The 20,787-nt window shown below is 50.9% G+C and overlaps 2 protein-coding genes across 5 annotated transcripts in view; one reads left to right on the plus strand and one right to left on the minus strand.

Annotated features, from left to right (window-relative positions):
- The first annotated feature begins 2,048 nt into the window (after positions 1-2,048).
- On the plus strand, positions 2,049-5,863 carry SLC2A4RG (SLC2A4 regulator). 2 transcript variants are annotated; one of them, XM_066330797.1, is made up of 8 exons: positions 2,049-2,188; positions 3,065-3,216; positions 3,949-4,058; positions 4,142-4,386; positions 4,713-4,813; positions 4,921-5,179; positions 5,470-5,549; positions 5,634-5,863. In XM_066330797.1, exons 1-8 carry the CDS (start codon positions 2,087-2,089, stop codon positions 5,743-5,745), a joined length of 1,161 nt encoding a protein of 386 aa, XP_066186894.1. In that variant the 5' UTR covers positions 2,049-2,086; the 3' UTR covers positions 5,746-5,863. The 2 variants fall into 2 exon arrangements, with proteins under 2 accessions (XP_066186894.1, XP_066186893.1); XM_066330796.1 differs by lacking the exon at positions 2,049-2,188 and having other exon boundaries at positions 2,391-3,216.
- Positions 5,864-9,324: 3,461 nt separating this feature from the next.
- ZBTB46 (zinc finger and BTB domain containing 46) overlaps positions 9,325-20,787 on the minus strand; it is a 48,908-nt gene continuing 37,445 nt past the window's right edge. For 2 of the 3 annotated variants that reach the window (XM_066330792.1, XM_066330794.1), the window contains exons 7-8: positions 15,411-15,586; positions 9,325-12,102 (exon numbers count right to left, since the gene is read on the minus strand). In XM_066330792.1, the coding sequence (XP_066186889.1) occupies positions 11,716-12,102; positions 15,411-15,586 (563 nt within the window). In that variant the 3' untranslated portion in view covers positions 9,325-11,715. Of the gene's footprint in view, positions 12,103-15,410; positions 15,587-20,432; positions 20,748-20,787 lie in introns of those variants that run through there. The other variant, XM_066330795.1, reaches the window with a different exon arrangement.

Genomic DNA, 20,787 nt, shown 5'->3' on the forward strand with positions numbered 1-20,787 from the left:
CTGCCCGGGCCGGGGGTCGGGCTGCTGGCCCCCTGCGCAAGGGGGTGGGCGATTCTCGTGGAGTTGCACAACACCGAACGGAGCCGCCGGAGCCTCCAGCTCTGCGCTTCGGCCGCCGTTAACCATTAAACCAGAGCGGGGGCGGCCACGGAGCCTCCCCCGGGCCTCACAGGCTCCTGCAGGGCTGCGCGAACGGGGGCTGCGGGATCACACTCCCCAGGGACGGGACAGGATGGGGAATAAAGGCTGCTGCGGCTGAGCTCCTCCTCCCGTGCTGCCCGGGGCACCGCGGGTGTCTCTTGGGGGACACTGCCCTTCCCCCGGCTGGTCCCCAGTGCTGTGGCGTGCAGGGACACCCCGCGGCGCCTGTGCCGGGGTGACACCGGGCACTTGGCCGGGCTTGTGGGGGTTTCCCGGTTTGCTGCTTTTTTCACTATTAAGAAAGCACCTGGGGTTGGAGCAGGGCGGAACCTGAGCAGGGAACGAGAGGTGGCCAAACACCCCAGGAGCCAAGCTGGGAACGTCGTCTCCCCAGGCAGGGGATCCCCGGGATGCTGCCCCAGCAACCCCACAGCCCCCGAGCCACGGGAATCAGCCGTGTCCGGCAGCCCAGGGGTGCTGGGGGACAGGCAGGGGGGGACAGGCGGGGGGGGACAGGCGGGGGCCACCATCCAGAACAGCCGCACGGACTCTGTCCCGGCCTTCAGGCTGCGAGTTGGTCAATACAGCAGGAGCAGGAGCTGCCGGCCCCTCGCCGCCGCCCGGCGCTCGCTGCCCCGCGGGTTTTGGGGCAGGCGAGGAGCAGAAGGCGTCTGGGCGCCAGCCGGAGCTCCCCAAACACCCCATGCACCCCAATACCTCACGCACCCTATTAAATCACATGGACAGCACATACCCCCTGCACTAAAGGTACCCCGTGTCACCCCACGTACCCAGGGCACCCTAATGCACCCCAGAATCCCATGCGCCCCACGCACTCCAAGCATTCCATGTACCCAGGGCATTCCACGCATCCCACATGCCTCGGGTAGCCCACGCTCCCCACGGAGCCCACGCACCCCGTGTACACCCCAGGCACCTCAGTACCCCAAGTACGTCCTGTACCTCTCGCAGCCCGGACACCCCACCCACACCCAGCCCGGCCATTCTGGGTGGGTTTTGGCAGTGATTCCGGCAGGGCTGACGGTTGAATTGGGGACTTCTTTCCTGCTGGGAACGGCGCACACACCCCAAAAGGCCAGACCACACCCCCTTTCTAGCAGAAGGTGACTGTAAGTTTTGGGGGAGCCCTAGAGCTGATGGGGGGAACCCTACAGGCAGATTGTAGGGGATATAAAACTTCGGAAAGAATTTTGGGGAGTCCTGTAAGTTTTGGGGGGTATAACTTTGTGTGGAGCTCAGCAACGTTTGAAGAACCCCTGTAACTTATCGGCAGCCCTATAATTTGGCGGGGGACATGACTTTTGCACGAATGCCCCAAATTTTAACGCTGTAACTTTCACCCCGGTAAGTCCGCAGGAGCCGTCGGGAGTTTTGCGGGATGCTCCGCGGTGGCGGGATCCCCACGTTTATTTGGGGGGCGCCCAGAATCCCGCGCCGTAACAACAAAATCGGAACTTTCGGGGGTCCTCTGCAACTTTTGGGGAGCCCCGCGAGTTTGGCGGGAAAAGGTGGGGGTGACTTCACGGTGGCCTCAGGAGTGCCGGCGGGGTCTGAGTGTTGGCAGGGGGGTGTGACACGGGCAGTGGAGGTGGGGTGCGGTTTTGGGGAGGTGTTGTTTTTGGGGGGGGGTCCCGCGGGCAGCGCGCGCGGCAGGAGGGCGGGGCGCGCGAAGATGGCCGCTGCCGGCGGGGGCGTGGCGCGGCGGCGGGGGCGTGGCGGCCCCGCGAGGAGGGGGGCGTGGCCGCCGCCAGCGAAGTGGCAGCGCGCCTCGACCAATCAGCGGCGCGGATAGCGGCGGCCGCGTTCCAACCCGCGCGCTTCGGCCAATGGCGCGGCGCTCGGGGGGCGTGGCCTGGCCGGCGCCGACACCGGGGCCGCGCGCGGCGGAGCGCGCTCCCCCCGCCGGGCCGCGGCCGCTCCGCGCATGGACCCCCCGCGCCCGCCCGCGGTCCTAATGCCCGCCCGCCGCCGCCGCCGCCCGCCGCCCCCGCCCGCGCCGCCCGCCGCCCGCGCCGCCGCCGCCAAGGTACCGGGGGCGGCGGCGGAGACCGGGGTGGGATCCGGGGAGGCGGCGGGGGGGCGGTGACAGCTGACAGCGGCCCGCCCGAAACTTTCCCCGCCGGTAAAATGGCGCCGCGATGGGATAAACTTTGGGGGGCGGGAAGGGGGGGGGTTTGTAGCGGCGGAGCGCGGGGGGTGGTGGTCGGTCACATCACCCGCACGCCCGGGGGGGATCGTCTCTTCTGGATCGCAGCCCGCTGGGATCTTCCGGGGGTCTCCCGCCGCGGGGATCCGCCCAGCCCCGCCCCAGGGAGATCGGTAGGATCCGCTCGCAGCGGGATCGACTCGGTGCTGGATCACGTGGGATCTCCCTGGAGCGGGATCCACTCGGTGCCGGAGCTCGGGCAGTGAGCGCCGGTGTCTGGGATTGGCCTGGCACGAGTGTGCTCCCGGCTCTGGGATACCCGCTGGATCCCGGGTGATCCGCTCAGAGCGGGATAAACTTGGCACGTGGGTTCATGAGGTGTGGGTCTGTACCGGGATGTGGGATGTGGGTGCTGCCACCTTAGAGCTGCGTTTCCAGGACGGTGTCAGGTCGTCTCCTGGCTCTGCTGGGTCCCTGCTGATGCTCAGCCAGTGGGTGATGGTGCTGGCAGCGGCATCACAGGGGGATCTGGAGAGTGCTAAGGAGCTCCTGGCTGGAACCCACCGCGACCTGCTGGGATCCACATGGGATTTACCCCAGGGGGACCCACGGAGTGGCTGGCAGGGTCCCACCACCGCCCTGCCTGGAGGCGCTGATCCAGCTCCCCAAACCCACCTCCCCATCCCACCGAGGTCACGGGGATCCCTGCGGAATCCTCTGCCCGGGGATCCCTGCTGCCCGCTGTCTCTCCCGCAGGCTCCGCTGGGACCCGAGGGCTGGCTGGGGGAGCCACCCCCGCCGCAGGACGCGGGCAGCCAGGAGGCCATGCTGCGGGCGCTGGACGCGGGGCTGGAGCGCTGCCTGGCGCTGCACTCGGCCGTGCAGTGCATCCCCGTGCCCCGGCACAGGTAGGGACACCGGCACGGCCGCCACCCTCCCACCAGCACCGGCCTCGCTGCGGGAGCAGGGATTTTTTTTCTGCAGGAGGACTTTGGCCGCTGTTGGCCCCACCGGGATCCCGGCAGTGAGTGGCTGTCCCACTGAGTGGCAGCTCTGGGGACTCCCAGCTGGGAGCATCACCAGGTTATCTGTTTGCAGAATGCTTTTGGGTGCTCTTGACCTCTTGGTTTTTGGGTTTGTTTTTTTTTTTTTTTATCTAAGTTTTTTTATATTTTTTCCACCTCAAGGAACTCTTTGGCCTTAGGCAAGCCATCCTTACGTCCCTGGGCAGGATGGAGGTGACAGTACCCTCCAGCACAGTGCTGCCCATGGGCATGGAGAGTTGCCCCTGGCATGGCACAGGCAGTGGCATTTTGGCAGCCTGCCTGCACTTCTGCCTGTTCCACGCCCAGGGGAATCCCAGCCAGCTGCTGGGATGATCCCTGGAGGGGTCAGCAGCATCTCTGGGTGCTGCAGGATGTGGGAAATCTGCAAGTGCCTTTCCACCTGGTGATGCCACCAGCATGGTGGGGCCACTGAGACCCTGTGCCACCCCTGTATCCCCACACAGGCCACCCTGGAGTGGGTGCAGGCCGCTGTGGGTGGGAGATCCTGGTGGGGACCAGTGGGGGAGGGAAAGTGATAGAGGGTCCCAGGGGGCCCGTCCATCCTGACACAGCCCTCTCTGCTCTCTCTGGCAGGAAGCTCTCAGGCAAGGCAGGCATTGATGAGGTGATGGCAGCAGCGGTGCTCACCAGCCTCTCTGCTAGCCCGCTGGTGCTCGGGCACCCACCGGCCACTCATGCCCCAGGTAAGAGCAGGTCCCTGTCGCCCGCATCCCTGGACATGTGTCCCACGGCAGGACCTGACCTTCCTCTTCCTCCTTCTCACCAGAGCCCAGCAGCGAGGTCTGGAAGGAGGCTCCTGCCATGTCCTCCAGCTGCAGCAGCAGCAGCAACGCCAGCGGGGACTGGAGCTGGGACCCTTCCAGCGACCGATCCACCCCCTCCACCCCCTCACCTCCCCTCTCCAGCCACGTCCCCAGCACCTTCCTGCCTGGCCCACTGCCGGATGAGGGCCCTGATGAGCCCGACGGCACCCACTTCATCTTTGGAGAGCCCACCCCACGGAAGAGGAAGGTGGGATGAAGCTGGGGATGATGATGGGGGGCGAAGTTGGGTTTTGGGAATATTAAGAATGGGGATGACAGTTGGGATGAGGTTGGATGCGGAATGAGTTTGGGAATGGGGATAGTGAGGATGGAGATGAGGAGGGTGACATTTGGGGTGGGAATGAAGGGATGAGGTTGGAGATAGGGATGACAGTTGAGATGAGTCTGGGGGTGTAGGTGATGATGGGGGTAAGGTTGGGGATGACAGTGAAGAAGATACTTGGGCTGGGATGACAGTGAGGCTGGAAATGAGGCTGGGGATGGTGCTGCCAGCCTGACACCTCTCTCCTGCAGAACTCCACCAAGGTGATGTTCAAGTGCTTGTGGAAGAGCTGCGGCAAAGTCCTCAGCAGCTCCTCAGGGATGCAGAAGCACATCCGAACCATGCACCTTGGGTAAGCACATGGGGTACCTCTGGACACCCCCAGACCCTCTGGTACCCCTTGCAGGGTCCTGCAGTGCTGGGGGAGAGTGTCCCAGCCAGCCTCTGTTCTCCCTGCAGCAGGAAAGCCGACCTGGAGCAGAGTGATGGCGAGGAGGATTTCTACTACACAGAGCTGGACGTGGACGTGGATGCACTGACTGACGGGCTCTCCAGCCTCACTCCGGTCTCTCCCACCTCCTCCGTGCCTCCCGCCTTTCCCGGCCCCGAGGCTCCTCCTCCGCCGGCGCTGCCGATCCTCGACCTGGCCCTGGCCTCCCCCTGCAGCCCCCCGGCGCCCCCCGGCCGCTGCCACGTCCACACTGACCACGCGTACCAGGTGAGGGGCACAGGGATGGAGGGGCGACAGGGATGGAGCGGGGACAGGGATGGAGTGGTGACAGGGATGGAGTGGGGACAGGGATGGAGTGGGGATGGAGCGGGGACAGGGATGGAGTGGGGACGGGGATGGAGTGGGGACAGGGATGGAGTGGGCATGGGGATGGAGTGGGGATGGAGCGGGGACAGGAATGGGGTGGGCACAGGGATGGAGTGGGGACAGGAATGGAGGTGAGGCTGCTGCACTCCCTCATCACCGTGTCTGATGAGGGTTGTGTCCTCTTTCTCCAGGGCTGCCGGACGCCACCACGGCCACCAGTGTCCCCCACTGTCCCCACCCCGCCACCACCCAAGCCACCGGCCGTGCCCAGGTGAGCCATTGCTATCGTGCCCCACCCCGTCCCCTCTCACCCGTGCGTGTCCCCCGCGTTATGACTTGTCCCCTCTGCCCGCAGGCGGCCGCGGGGGGAGGCCAAGAAGTGCCGCAAGGTGTACGGCATGGAGCACCGGGAGATGTGGTGCACAGCGTGCCGCTGGAAGAAGGCCTGCCAGCGCTTCCTCGACTGACGGAGCCCCGCCGCTCCCTCCTTCTTGCACATTTTGCACTCGAGGTGCCTTCGCGCCCCCCCGGCCGCCCCCCGGACTCAGGGAACGGCCCCCCGAAAGCTTTATGCACACACACAGCCCCCCCCGCCACGGAGCTTGTCCCCCCCCTGCCTTTTTTTCCCCTTTGAAAATAAGCTAAATCCAACAATCCAACCCCGCTCCTTGCCGGCGGGGGCTGGCAGGGGGTGTCTGGCTGCTCCCAGCCCTCTCCCAACTCCGGTTTGGGGATCCCCACATGGCTCAAATAAGCTGTGCCTGTGGCCGCAGGGGGCTTGGAAAAGGGGGTGTCCGTTCCTGCCCCCCACCTGCTCCCGGGGGGCAGCCCCAGTGCCCAGGGCAGAAGTGGGTGCCTGCCCCCCCTCACCTCCCCCAGGGGGGTTTTTACTCTTTGTAATGTCATTTCTCTCTCTCGTTTTGGGGAGCCCCCACCGGGGCAATGCCCCGGGAAGTGCCTGCAGGAATGCGCCCATTTGCACTAAGCCAAACTGCACAAAGAGGGGTCTTTTTGTTTTCCTTTACTTTTATTATTTTTTTTTCCTTCGTGTGGTTTTTATTTTTTGAATAAAATATAAGAAAATCCGTATTTTTACCTACTCCCTCCCACAGCACAAGAGCGCGCGGGCCGCGGCAGCGGGGTGCCTCCAGCCCTGGGTGGGTTTCAAGGGGTTTAATTCACTTTATAAACCCCCTTTTTGCCCAAAAAACCCCCACCCATTTTCCCCTCAAAACCCTTTCTCCCCTCTTGTCCTGTCATTCTCCAGCCCAGGCAGCAGCTCGGGTTTGGCCAGGTCATGCCACCCCACTCCTCTCCCCCTGCAGGGAGGGGACAGGCAGGGGTGGTGGCCCTGCCACCCTCCTGCCCTGTGGGAAGGTTCCCTTTGCATCAGGGACCCCCCCATTGCAGGTTCCCCCCTTGCAGGGGGTTGGACACTGCTTTGGCCCCATGGGTCAGGCTGGTGCTGTGCCCCCACTTGTCCCCTCCAGGGATGCGACGTATCAGATCCAAAAGAAAAAAAAATAATAAATGTTTGGATTTTTTAAATGATTCCTGTTATTTAGTTACAGTTAAGACAGGCAGGGTGGGCACCCTGTGACTCCTGGCACCCCCAGACCCACAGCTGTCACCCCCCTCCTGCATTCCACATCCCCCTGGAATGGCATCACCCTGTGCATTTTCCTGGGAGTTACTTTAATGTCAGTAATGCCCCTAAAACAAGTAAATTGCCACCAACAGGCAGCAGGGGGAGAGGGAATGAGCCACAGGTACCTGTTTGGAATGAGGAAGGGGAAGGGGCAGGGAGCAGCAGCCCCAGCCTGGGGGTGAGCAGTGCTCCTTGCTGCTCCCCATGTTGCCCCATCCTTCCACACAGGGCAAGGAGGAAAAGAATGACATACTTAAAAAAAGAAAAAGCAGACAAAATCGTAGCAGCAATTTCCCAATTTATTGAAACTGATTGATTTTTGCAGGTATGTCTAAGCTAAATCCCATCACAAAGGTTCTATCCGAGGGGCAGCCCTCAGCAGGCGAGGAACTGGGCAGCAACTAGAAAATAAAATCAGATTTACCTGAACTACATTGACAGAAAATCAGTACAACACAGCATGTTCTCCCACTGACTTCTGGTTACGAAATCTTCTCAACCTCCCCAAAATATTAAACACATCTTCAATACAAACACAGGTTTATAATAATTAATATAAAGTCAGTATAATATAGAATATTCCCAGCAAAAAAAAAAAAAAAATCAACAATCTTCAAACACCGTCCTTTTTGTGTTTGTTCAGCTTTATTTTTGTAGACAGGTTTAAAGCACGTTGAAAAATAAATATATATGAAAGCATACACACAGCACTCTGACTAGGGGGACTTAAAAAAAAAAAAAAAAAGGTTGAAATTCAAAACACGACTCAGGATCTACAAAATCAAAGGAACCATTAATTATGGCTTTCATAGGAGTCGCACATGTCACAGAATGAGTGAAAATTAGATTATCTTTCAGAATATTGCAAAAAATTCCAGTTTTTGCATTATTTTCATGGAGTTTCTTTCCTCGAGGGTGCAAAAGGGGGGGCTTTGAGGGGAGGGTGCTCAGGGACAATCCCAAAATGCAGCCACCCACCCCAAAGCCACAGCTTTGCTTCAGGAAAGCCGAGTGTTTAAAGGCAGGAGTGGGGAGAGGAAACAAAAAGGGAAGTAACGCTGGAGTGGGTTTCCTTCCGGACAAAAATTACTCGTTTTGATGTCCAAAAACCTGATTTTTGATGAAAGAAAAGAAGAAAGGGGAAAGGACAATCACTTTGCAAACCTTCATTAGAGAAGTCCCCCTTGCCTCCCTGCAAAGCCGCTCCGCAGCTGTGAGGCTTTGGGGTGACCTTATAAACCACAAAACTGGGGAATTCATGATTTCAAGAAGAGTTTTGGGAATCCCAAATCAACACAAGGATCTTGTTTGTCTCCATCCTTTCGGATGTTCTCCAAGTCCACGGATCCCTGGGATGTTTTCCAGAGGGCACAGACAGGATGATGCCCTTTGCCCCACTCCACTCTCTACTCCTGGCACTCAGATTTAAAAAAAAAATAAAATTAGGGTAATCAAGGAATTCAAGGAGGAACATTGACATGTACAAATCTTACATGTAACTCTTTAAAAAAATGAGTTGCAAGTTCTCAAGACGGAGTATATCCATGTTTTACCTCTAAGGGAGTTATTGTTTTGGAACTAAGTCTGTATATATATACACACACACATATATATATATATTTAGAAAAAATTAAAAAAAGGGAACCTCAGTGAAGTATACAAAGCCCTGAAGGGAAATACAAAGACGAGATGCAGAACAGGCAGAATCAGTGGGGTTTTGTTTAAATCTCCAAGAGCAGAAGTTTGCATAGGCAGTATATCCGAGAGACCCCGGAGAGAAGCTGGAGGGATGCGATCACCTGGAGTGACTGATGAAGTTTATAAAGTTTCAGCATAAAAAAACATGCCCAATTTCCTTTTTTTCAAACCCAAGTCAGAGCATGGAAGGTTAAAGATGAATCCCTGCCATTTCCAACTCTGCACACCTCCATCAGAACAAAGCACTTCAATGAACATCAGGTGTTAGAAGGGTTTTTTTATTTGGTACATGGTGTGTGTTAGTGGGACAGAAGCATGTGCAAGGTTATGACATGGCAAAAGTTAGTTTTTATGTGGATTTTTCATTTTTCTCTTCCCCCCCCCTTTTTTTTTTTGCTTTATTTTTTGCATCCTCAGTTCAAAGAGCCTCAAATTGGAAACACTCCTGAGGGCTACCTGGCTCTCTGCCCACCTTTAATAAAAATACGGAAAGAAAAGAATAAAATAATTCCAAAGGAATTGTGAAGAAAGCTCAGCACTTTGTAACTCTGATGACAAAATTGAGTCACCCAAGGGCAAGGAGGAAGAGGAGGGCTTGGCCCACATCTGCTCCTCCTCAGAGGGTGGATGCACACACCAGCATTGGAGGGGATGTGCCATCGGAATGTGACACAAACTGAGGGGTTTGAACTGTTTGAGCTTTAAAAATTCTCTCTGAAATAGATTTTTACATATAAAAAGCAAAGCTAAAGATAAATCTTTAAGTACTGTATGTATTTGTCTACATGCAACAGGTGAGGCTGCACATTCAGGACTTCAGGCACCCCCTAATCCCTCCCTATTTACAGGGCAAATGACAATAAATACAGAACCCTCACTCTGGGGGGCCAAAATCGGGACAAGGGAACAGCCTCCTCATTCTGGGACCCCCCCTAAAAGCACTGGAAAAAGGTATATAAAAGTCAAATTGTGACATACTAGGTGGCTTTTTACAGCTTTTTAAATAAGGGAGGAGAAGGAAAAGAAGCTGAAACGCAAAACGAGATTTTTACAAGTTAAGAAAAATATTCCTGCATGACCCGCTCTGCTCTCCCCATATTTAAGAGGGTTTTCCTTGCTCAGCGCCTAAAGCAACAAGTGCCACTAACTCCTCCAGTCCAAGGGGTGGCAGCAGCTGCAGCGCTGGTGTGGCCCCAGTGAGCCACACAGAGGATTTTAGGAAAGAGCCGTGTTCCCACATCACTGAGCATCCCCAGATGGACGGGGCAGGAGCCTGGAGGCTCCCAATGGAACCGACGGTGAACCGGGGTGATGGAGGCAGAGAGAAGGTGGTGAATGTCTGCAGGGAACCGAGGAGCAGAGAAAGGGACTGAACGCCATAAACCCAGGATGCAGCTGGAAGGAGGGAATGGAGAGAGAATCCAGCTCCTGCAGGTGCCAGGATCGAGGATCCCACCACGCTCCACAAAATCCTGGCACCGAGTGGCTTAAATCCTTTCAGATCACTTGGGGGTTTATTACAATATACTTTTAATTCCTTTGCTGGGTGGAACCACACTTTCCCTCATGGACCACCAGGCCTGCAGGAAGGAAAATAGCACCTTGAGTCATTTGGCTTCTGGTAACGGGTTGTCTCTCGTGGCAAGTTTCAAGGTACCACAGTCACGGACATCGTAGAAAATTGCTCGATGGCAAGGATGCAGTGAGGTCTTCAGCTTTTTTTTTTTTGTTTATTTTAAAAAGCACCAGAAGCAAAGAGATGAAGGTAGAACAAGCTGTTTCTCAGGAATAAGACAATTCCAACACACGCTGTTGCTGTTGTTATTTAGGTGTAGCTGGAAGAAGGCAACAGTGGCCGATATGAACAGGGAGAATCCAACTATCTGGAAAAGCCCCACAGAGTCTGAGGAGACGCTGAGAGAGAAACCTGGTTCTTATCTAAAGAAGAAATGGTTTATTGGAAAATTTACATGGAACCAGTGCAACTAAAGCTGAAGGTTTTTGTCATGAATTAAGTAGGTGTTAGACCTACCCATGATCAACGACAATGTTGAGATTGGCAAGGAAGAACAAGGAACCCAGATGAAATCCTGGCCCCACAGACGTCCATGGGACAGGAGCAACAAGATTCCATCCTGCTGGGATCTCCTCACCTCGGCTTCTCACCTTTCCCAGCTCATCCTGCACTTGGCCAAATGCCTCTGTTTTGCTACAGTTTGCATATATTTGTGAAAAAGGCAGCTGAGCAAAGGGAGAAAAGTGAAGATATTTCTGGAGAAGAATGACAGGTACAGAGCTGTGTCCTCTAGAGCAAAAGATGCTTCCAGAAGCACAAATGTGTTTCAGTGCCTGTGGATGACCAAGGCTGGAAGACAGGACATGGGTAAGATGTCAGTAGGTCCAAGAAAAGTCACAATCTGTCTTTGATGGTGATTCTTTTGGAAGCTAAGAATCCAAGAGAAGTATTCATAAGGCTGTAATCTGACTTGCCTTTTGATCTATTTGGCTCCATAAAAAATAATTAAAATTCTTTAAATAACTTTGCAAAAAGCCTGTATCATCAGGGGAAGCCCTCCAACACATCCATCCATCTGCTTTCACAACCTTAGCTTGAAATTCCACTGCTGCTGTGATTTTAGCACAGGCAAGGTGTCAAAAAACCCCAACCAACCAACAAACCTGCTCTGGACACAAAGACCTCCCCAGTGCTCGGTTTGGAGTGGGCAGGGGAGGAGGATTAATGCTTCACCAGCCTCCTCACACCTGCAGAGATTCCACCTCCCTCTTGGGCAGCCTGGCTGGCTTGGCCAAAGGGGTGGCCATGGGCAGGGGGTCACAGGGGGAAAAGGGAAAGGGAAAAGGGGGAAGGCGAAGTCAGTCGTGCCGCTGGAAGCGACCCTGCTAAGACAGTGTCTGAGTGGAACAGAGAAGGACTTGTTTAGAAAACACAAGAGTTATTTTGCACACATGGACGACAACAAGGCTACTTAGTTTTTCCAACATACTCCTTTCCTTCCCACCCTCCCTCCCCCTACAAACAACAGAGCGAAACAAAAGAAAAAAAAACCCCAAAAACAAACAAAAATAATCCCTAAGAAATCCAGGTAAAATCCTTGTCGTTCTCCCCAGAGTTGTCCTGCTCCTGTGGGGAGTCGACATCTTTGTCATCATCTAAAATCACATCATCCTGTGACATCCCCACGTCATCCTTCCACTTGATGTCGTCGTCATCTCCCATCTCCTCGTCTCCTTCCACTTTGATGTCATCCGGGTCTTCCATGTACTGCCCTTCCCCGGGGTAACACTCGTCTGGGGACCCGTCCCCGCCGTTGTGGTCCAGGTGTCCGGCCATGCCGCGGCCGGAGCAGTCGGCACAGACGCCGTGGCGGCGGGAGCCGTGCTTGATCCCCACGCTGGCCGCTGACATGAACACCCGGTTGCAAACCTTGCAGACGTATTTTTTATCTTTGCTGTGGACCTGCAGAAGAAGGAAGATCACAGAGGTGAATGCCGGCAGAGGTGGAATGAGAGCTGCTCCCGTGTCCTTGCAAAGGCAAATCCACAACTGTGACCTGAGATCACAACTGGCGTCCACCACGAATTCAAACCCATCACGATTAATTCAACCCTGCAATGACGACACACAATGGAAAATCCTTTGGGACTCCCAGTTCATGATCACACTCATAAGTCTGAGACAAACTTTTATCGTAATTTTTTTCTTCCTTTTTCCTTCTGTTTTTCTCGGGTGCAATAGTTGTATCACACCCACCACCAAGAGGAAAATGTTAAAAAGAAAAAAAAAAATAATTTGACAAGCACTGGTTCTGTGAAGACCAGAGAAAAACAACCCTGATAAAATCAGTGTTAATGTCATGGTGATTTAGTGGTCTCCCTCCTGATCCCACTGATCTCCAGAACCAAAGAACAGAAGCACTTGTAATACCTCCTGTATCTCCCAAAAAATGCATCTGAATGCACTTCTCACCTTATTTCTGACTACTTTGGTTTGACAGAAATGTTTCTCTTCCATAACTCATGCTGGAAGAATCCTGGGCACATGAAGCTATCGCAGAATATGTGGCCAGTAAAGGAAGCAAGGAAAATGCTCTGCAGGATAAAATAATTCACTTCTAGAATGAAACTGCACTATTCAGTAAGCAGAATTACATACTTTGAGAAGCACAAACCACCAGATTAAAGGTGAAATCTGTCCCTGGCCACTTTTGCTCTGCATGGAAGGCAAGGAGCTTGTCAAAACATCCACTTGCTCCTCTGCCAAAGGAACCCAGAGCGGTGAGAACTCCCCAACTCCACCACAAGGAGCCTCATCAGGTATTTTCTCTTATACAGATATATCTACATGTAAAATACATACTGATTTTATAAATATATATATATATATATAAATTTAGTTTGAAGGGACCCATGACAGTCTTCTAGTCCAACTGCCTGACTGCTTCAGGGCTGCCCAGTATGTATTATAAATATGTATTTTTCTTTTATATTTTTTTTTCCTTTATTCTTTTATATATTTACACCACATGGGGACAGCACAGGCACTCAATGCCCTGTGTCTGGCACTGATCCTCAGGAGACACTTTAGGAAGTGGTGTAGAAGCACACAAGGATCTAGTGCCAGTGGTTTGGGGTTGTTCTGAGCAGCCCAGCAGCCACCAGAGCCTCGGGTACATATCACCAGTCCCTAATCCTTTTTAACTCGTTTCTTCTTTTCATGCTCACAACAGCCTGTGGGAAAGCTTTTGCTGATTAAAGTCCTTCCTTTTTTATTTTAAATCAGCTGCCTGGATGCCTGCTCCTGCCTCAGCATGGGATCACCATCTCTCACCACCTGACTCTCCACAACCCTGCGCTCCAGAATACTCAGCTGAGCTAAAGCTCTTTGGGAAGAGGACAAATTGACCCGTTGCAGCCCCTCAGCCCTCACTACTGCAGGACATTGGCTCAGGCTCTGTGTTGCACCAGTCCCAGCCGTGTTCAAAGTCTGTGAGTGCCTCTGATATGCTCTGGCTGCAGGTTCCCCTGCTCTGAGCCAGTCCCCACGACATTCTTCTACTGCGTCAACAAAGGCATTAAATTTTATTACTTTTTTAAAAGCAGTTGGACAGGGCTGCTCAGAGTCATCCAGCAGGATCTATAGGTATCACTCACTCACTTTCAGCTTGTACAAGAATGATTTTCAGGCATCAAAAGCTGAATAGGAGAACAGAAGGTGGTCAGGGGTGCAGAATAAGGGCTAAAAGGGCCATATAAAAAGAAATCATAAAACAGGTACTAAACCAATTTGTAATTATCACAGAATGGTTTGGGTTGGAAGGGACCTTAAAGCTGATCTAGTTCTGACCCCCTGCCATGGACAGGAACACCTTCCACTAGAGCAGGCTGCATTTCTACTAAAAAACTGATCATGTCTCTCCCTCTTCTCCAAAGCTGACAGCTCAGTCAGCAGGTTCAAAGTGAGCCATATTCCTGGATGTAACTGAACAGAAATTAATCTTATTCCCTTTATTGGCACTGTCCAATACTGAGGACCAAATGCTGTTTTTTTTAATTAGTATTATACACAGAAACAGCATTTGGTCCTCTATATTGGACAATGCCATTAGAAAGATGATAGTCTAACTGATTAAATGTCCATATTTCAAAGAAGAGAAGGAGAAATATGCTGACAACATCTTAAACTTATGAAAACACAATTTTAAAAAGGGAAAGTTCTCAGAAATAAAATGCTGGACCCAACCAGCTGGCATGACAAGGTGCTCCCTGCTGCAAAACCAGTAACAGATCTCAAAACCTGTCTGCTTGCAGCAGGACTGAACTCACGCTGGGATCTGCCTCCTGAGCTCCAGCACCCCAAGGAAAGAAGGAAGGGACATCTCAGGGAGCAGGCAGTGCCCAAGCAGATGGCTGGGCACTCATCCACACAGACATGGGAGCAGCAAAGGAAGGGAAAGAGATGATGGGGATTTGGGCACTATGGAAAAATGTCACACAGGGCTCCTGGATCCCGGTGAGGGACCTGGGGCATTGTCAGTGCTGAGGCAGGCCTGCTGCTGGAATTATTGCCTAGAAACTATCTGCTCTGCCACAATACCACCTCTACACCAAGCTTCAAGAACCCTTTTAGGATGGCAAATCGTTTCTACCCTGAAAAGAAAATTAATCTGGCTTAAAATTTTGTTTCTGAAGGTGTGAAGAGCTAGACATGAGCACCAGCCTCACAGTCAGCACAGAGGAGCCTCTTTAACAAGGTGTAACAGTATTTTTGATAATTAAGCATGGCCAGACCAGAGTAGTTTTGCCTCAAGCTCTTGCTGAGCAACGTGTTTTAAAGCTTTCTGCACCAAGTCATCGAATTCAGAATTGTTAAGACTGGGAAAGGCCTCTAAGATCAAGTCCAATTGCTCCCTTAGCACTGCCAAGTCCACCACTAAATCACGTCCCCAAAAGCCACATTTACACGTTTGTTAAACCCTTCCAGGGATGGTGACTACACTATTGTCCTGAGCAGCCTGTGCCAGGGCTGAGCAACCCTTTCAGTGAAGAATTTTTTGCTAATATCCAACCAAAACCTTGGAAAGCCTCTAGCTGAGCTTGGAGAGCAGGAGGAGGATGAACAGGCAGCCGGCCATGAAGCCTTAGAAAGGCAGGGCAAAAAGACACAGGAGAAGCCTTCAGATGAGCCCTAAGTGGCAAAGAAAATGCAGACTTAAATGAGCTGCAGGTCCTGAAGAGAAGGGCTGGTGGCCCCAGCACTGCCCTTACCAAGGTGTGGCGCTTCATGTGCTCGCGGCGGGTGAACTTCTTCCCGCAGATCTCGCAGGGATAGGGCCTCTCTCCCGTGTGGGACCGCATGTGTCTCTTCAGGATGCACTGGTGCATGGCAGAAAAGCTGCAGTACGGGCACTTGAACTTCTTCCTGATGACTGTGAACTCGTTGACTGCAAGAGACAAAGCAGAACGTACAGGTTAATCTCAGAACGTCTCAAAACAATCTTCTCGACTGTTTCACTATTAAATTAGTTCACTGGGAAATCACACTCTTACCCCTTAACCATCTACATATTTTTAATCCTTATACTGTGCATGACCTGCATCCCCAGCACACTCTTCCCCAGCCACTTGCTTCCAACACATCCATAGATTTCCAACAGCCTATTCCTGACTCTGCCCGATTCCAAGACCTGCATGCAGCTTAAATCACTCAAAACCAATATTTTCAGCTTTTGTATTTAAAAATACTCACAGAACACTATTTGCAGCTGTAGTTTTATTGAAAATTATTTTTGCACCAAATAGCCACATATTTAGTTCTGATATCTACAAAAGGAAACACCTCAAGAACAGCAGCATGGTCAGAAAAATAAGTGTAGTGCAGCATTAACATTTTCACATTCCTGTAAGATACATGCACCCACAGTACATCTATTTAATGTATAAATACCAGCTTTGGTATGAGCATCATCCTTTGTCTAAACGACAATATTTTATAGAGCAGCATTAACTGTAGCAGCGTTAAGGTCCTAAGAAATCATCTTTAACATGATCATTAAGGTGATAAACAGCAGCACCATGGGTAAAGAGCTACTGGACACAGCACCAAGAAATGGAGAAGGAAACAGAAACAGTGACACAGTAAAAATCTGTGTACTTAATGCCACTAAAATATTTATGGAAATGTGTGTTTTTAAAACCAACACAATAATGCTTGGGAAAAAAAAAATCTTTGGTATTGTCATCTCAAGTAACTTATTTCACTGAGGCTCTTAAAGGAAACAGGCTCCTATATCCCTGAGAGCGAAGGAAAAACCACTAGTGATGCCTGATGGAGTTGCTCTGGATTAACTCTGTAAACTGTCATCTAGTTAATAATCACTGAAATACTACATTCTTTGGGTTAACAGAAAGAATTTACAAACTTCGGGAGAATTTTTGTCCCCCAAATCCTCTTTATATTTAAGGTTATAAATAGCAAGGTGCAATTAAACTGTCAGACTCACACCTCCCATCAGCTTCCCATGCCACTTCCTCACAGTAAAATCCTGCTTCTAACACCTGTTCTACACAAACCCCATAAAGCTCTGCCCTGGTATACCCTTCAGTTCTAAGAACTTAAAAAAAATCTAGTCCTGATCCTGAAGGGAAGCCCTGGAAATTCCCAGTGCTGAGGTCTGGAAGCACTCTGATGCACAGGCCAAGGAAAATACTACTAAAATCTCTATTATAGATAGTGTTGACCTGACTACAGAAAAATGATTCCATGTTGAACTAAATTCTAAAATACAAGAAAAATGAACAAACATGAAACCTCATTAACTATTATTGTACAATGAAGCCTTTTAAAGTTTGCTGAAATTGCTTTTGCTGGCATCTTACTTTCCCAAGTCAGACAAATCCTTCCCTGCTGCTCCCAAATTTCCAGATAAGATTCATTGGGTTACAACTTTGTTTTCTGGCTCAGCTTTCTCCTTTCTCACTTGCTGATTATTTAAGAGCAAAATAAATAACGAAGCAATTACTCTGACATCTGTCACAAGGGAAGCTGACACTAAAAGCTACACACAGTCACAGACAGCTGAGATCTCTGATGCCAAAGATGTCAACGGGAACAAGAGCAGAAAAAATGAACCTGACTTGGCAAAAACCGTAACATTTAAACCCAAATGACTGAAGTGTACTACAGTGATTGCACAGGAACCTATCCTCAATTCTGACTGCAGCCTGCTCAAATGAAGAGTAAGAACTAAGCCAAGCAGGGAAACTCCAGCTTCCCAGCCCTGGCATGACATGGAGCCGTCTCCCTGATGCTCCAAATCCCAGCAGGAACAGGTGGAGCAGAGCTGCAGCAGAATATACCTGTTCCATCTCCACAAGCCCAGGGGAAGCAGGACCTGATGGGTTCTCTCAATCCCCTTTCCACAGGAAAGGGCTGAGGAAGAAGCTCCTCACTAAGTCCATTGTGCACAAATAAGTATTTCTCATTTTTTGTCTCCCTGAGATGCAACTGTATCATGAGAAAGAACTTCCCTGAAGAACTCTAGAGAACATTTGTAGAAGTTGGTTTTTTTTCTCCTCAGCTGTCTCTCACACTGAGGAAAGAAACCCCACATGCTGACAAGCTGTGCTGCACACAGAGCAGCTGGGAAGCACTGCTCTTAATTATACTACTTTCACTTCACAGTTACCATAATCTGGTTTTGTATGTAAATATATAGCAAGAGACACCAAAACATATAATCTTTTTAAAAAATAAGTGAATTTCATAGAACGAAACAGGAATTACAGATTTCTACCCACCAGGAACAGCCATTACTGATTCTGTATGCACACCCCAAGTTACAATTAAATCTATGTACAGACTCATTCCTCTGCTTCAACACCACCACACTCAGCCTGGCTAACTTAATTACAGTATATAAATCAAACGAGTCACAAAAATGTACAGAATCCCTGAAAACCACAACCATACGCTAGGATGTTTTTTATAAAAAGCCCTGAAAGTACTGAAATATAGTATCAGTAAAAGATGCAAGCCTTGCAACAACTTTCAAGCCCAAATAACACACCCTACTGGACATATGAACAAACAGTATATTTTTTCCCCTGTGAAAGACATAGAATACCACTTTACAGGCAACAACCCAGTACTTCCACAGTTTCTAAATTCACAGTGAAAATCCCTGGAATGCCCAGATGGTCTAATGGACAGAGCACTAGAGCAGAACTCAGAATTGAATTTTATTATTAATTCTATTGCTAGCACTTTCAACAACCTGAGGGATGTTATTTTCCTGAGGAATTGGAAGAAAATATCACCATTTCTTTTATAAAGCACTTTGAGATCTACTGATAAAGCAGTTGAAGGTAGTGTCAGAACACAGAATGAGCACTCCAATAAAACAGCCAAAGCACCTGTTTTATGGAGCCAAAAAAAGTTATCTTTCCACAAAAATTGTCCCAAGGCTGCAGTGACACAGCACAGCATCACCTTATCAACTTTGGGGAGTTACTCTATGAAATTACACCTGTGGAACATTTATTTGCAGCACGAGAACCATGGCACAGTTGGCTTTTCCTAGTTCAAGGAACTGTCTCATACACAACAACAGCAGCTACGCATCCTCACGATCCTCGCTCGGTCCTACACTGTCCAAAAGCTCCAGCCCAGCCAGGTGGGCAGAGCCCAGGTAACACATTTTCACGTGGCTGCTGAGGTTCTTCTGGGTGCCGAAGCCCTTCCCACAGCAGAGACAGACAAAGGTGCGCTCGCTCGAGTGCACGGACAGAAGGTGCCGGTTTAAGTCTGTCTTGTCACGGAACAGCTTGGCACAGTGAGGACACTGCATCTTCTTACAGTGGAAGTGGATGGTCTTCTCGTGCCGATCCATGTTGGATTTCAGAGTGAAGCTGGCGGGGCATTTGGAGCACTGGAAGCGGCCGTCGGCGAGGCCGGGCCGGGAGCAGTCGAACGCGTCGAGAGGGAGGAGCACGGAGAAGGCGTGCTCGTGGATGTGCTCCTTCAGCTCCTCAGCACACTGGAACACCCTCCTGCAGAAGCCACAGGTCAGCCTCTTGGCCAGGGCCAAATCCAGGGAGGTCCCATCGGCGGAGACGTCCATGTCTTCAGATCTTGGGAAACTCGAATCTGCAAAGAACCATAGGTACACACGCATGGATCAGCCTCTTCTGGTATAAAATAACGACAGTTTAAAGATGTATTTTTCTCTCTGCTTACCTGAGTCAGAGTTATCAAACTGCCAAAGTGCCAGCAATCCATCATAGGCAGCCTGCAGAGGAAAAGCACAGGGAAGTTAAGGCAGGCATTTACAAGAACCCGTCCTGCAGGCACAGCTCTGAGTCCCATCACTGTCACTGCCTTCACCCCTTCTCTAAGGGAGGCTCAGTCGTTTGCCCTGGCAACTCAAAGTGCCTTTACAAAGCTTTCACTACCAGAGCAGTGAACTGGGCCTTTATCTTGTTTCAAACTCCCGATCATTTGGTGTTTTGAAGACAGTAATCAACATCCCTGTTTAAGTCTTGGATAACTACTCACTAACCATTTGTAGCTCCCACTCAGGCCAATGGGAAATGCTGGACAGAATATTTTTAGTTGATACAACAGAACTGGAAAACTCTCCCTTAACCCTCCACAGGTACTTTTCCTTTCCACACAGAAGAGTCTGTAGAACACAAACACCTTCTGCATAGCTTCCTTTCCGCAATGCCCTCTGGCACTGCTGATCCCAATTCTAAATAAAAGCTGATTTTATTTATTTTTTTTTATAAATCCTTTGCGATATGCCAGCGTGTGGCAGATGGCAGCCCTGTATGAGGCAGAGGCATGCTGCAGCCTCGGCAGGTCTGTGCAGACCAGCTCACTTTGCTCTACGGGGACTGCAAAGCAAAATCTGTGTTTTCCACCCACTTGTTTAGTAGAGTATCATTCAAAAATATTAATAGGAAATGCTGCAGAAACCTATGGATTTTTAGGTCAAACTTTTGACTTCTGTAATAGAGAGCGCCAGCCTACTTCTGTCTGAATTTAGACAGTTACAAGAAACCCAAATGCCCAACACTAGAAGTGAGCAACAGGCAGCTGTGGTCTCATGCAATTATTATATGCTAGTGTGCAATGTTGTGCAAACGAAGGGATTTACAATAAAAAGGGCATTTCTATTTAAAAGAACCAGAGGTTTTTGAACAGAAGTTCTGTTGAGGTAAGACAGAAAGACTAAAATTGGGACAGCACCAGTCCTGACCCTCAATAGGCTTCCAGTTTTAAAATAACCTGTATTTTTTTAATAAAAGCTCATAGATTAAAGTATAAAGTATTAGATCTTTCAAAATACTCCTAACTGGGGAGGATTTGATCAAACAGACACCTTTGCATTTCAAATTCTTTGTATTTCCCCCTCCTCCCCAGTCTTACCTGGGTTGAGGAAGGCACCTCTCCTTTTATCCCAGTTTCTGGTGACATTTCACCAGAAGAGCAGCTCTCGGGGGGGCTCTGAGTGGCAAGGTGTGCTGAAGGCAGCGGGGGAGATGGTGCTTCCACTTTGCCATCACTTTCACCCCTTGAACGATTCGAGTTGGTGCCAGGCCCTGGGGAACACAGGAAACGAATCTCACCCACGTGAACGAG

Source organism: Sylvia atricapilla, chromosome 16, assembly GCF_009819655.1.
Source record: "Sylvia atricapilla isolate bSylAtr1 chromosome 16, bSylAtr1.pri, whole genome shotgun sequence".
In the NCBI taxonomy this organism is placed as follows: domain Eukaryota; kingdom Metazoa; phylum Chordata; class Aves; order Passeriformes; family Sylviidae; genus Sylvia; species Sylvia atricapilla.

What these genes read in the sequence shown, in the direction of transcription:
- SLC2A4RG (XM_066330796.1), top strand. Translation starts at nt 2,705, where the DNA reads ATGTGGGATGTGGGTGCTGCCACCTTAGAGCTGCGTTTCCAGGACGGT. An exon ending in ACCGGCCACTCATGCCCCAG is followed by an intron (nt 4,059 to 4,141) that starts GTAAGAGCAGGT and finishes CCTTCTCACCAG; the next exon opens with AGCCCAGCAGCGAGGTCTGG. An exon ending in CCACCCCACGGAAGAGGAAG is followed by an intron (nt 4,387 to 4,712) that starts GTGGGATGAAGC and finishes TCTCTCCTGCAG; the next exon opens with AACTCCACCAAGGTGATGTT.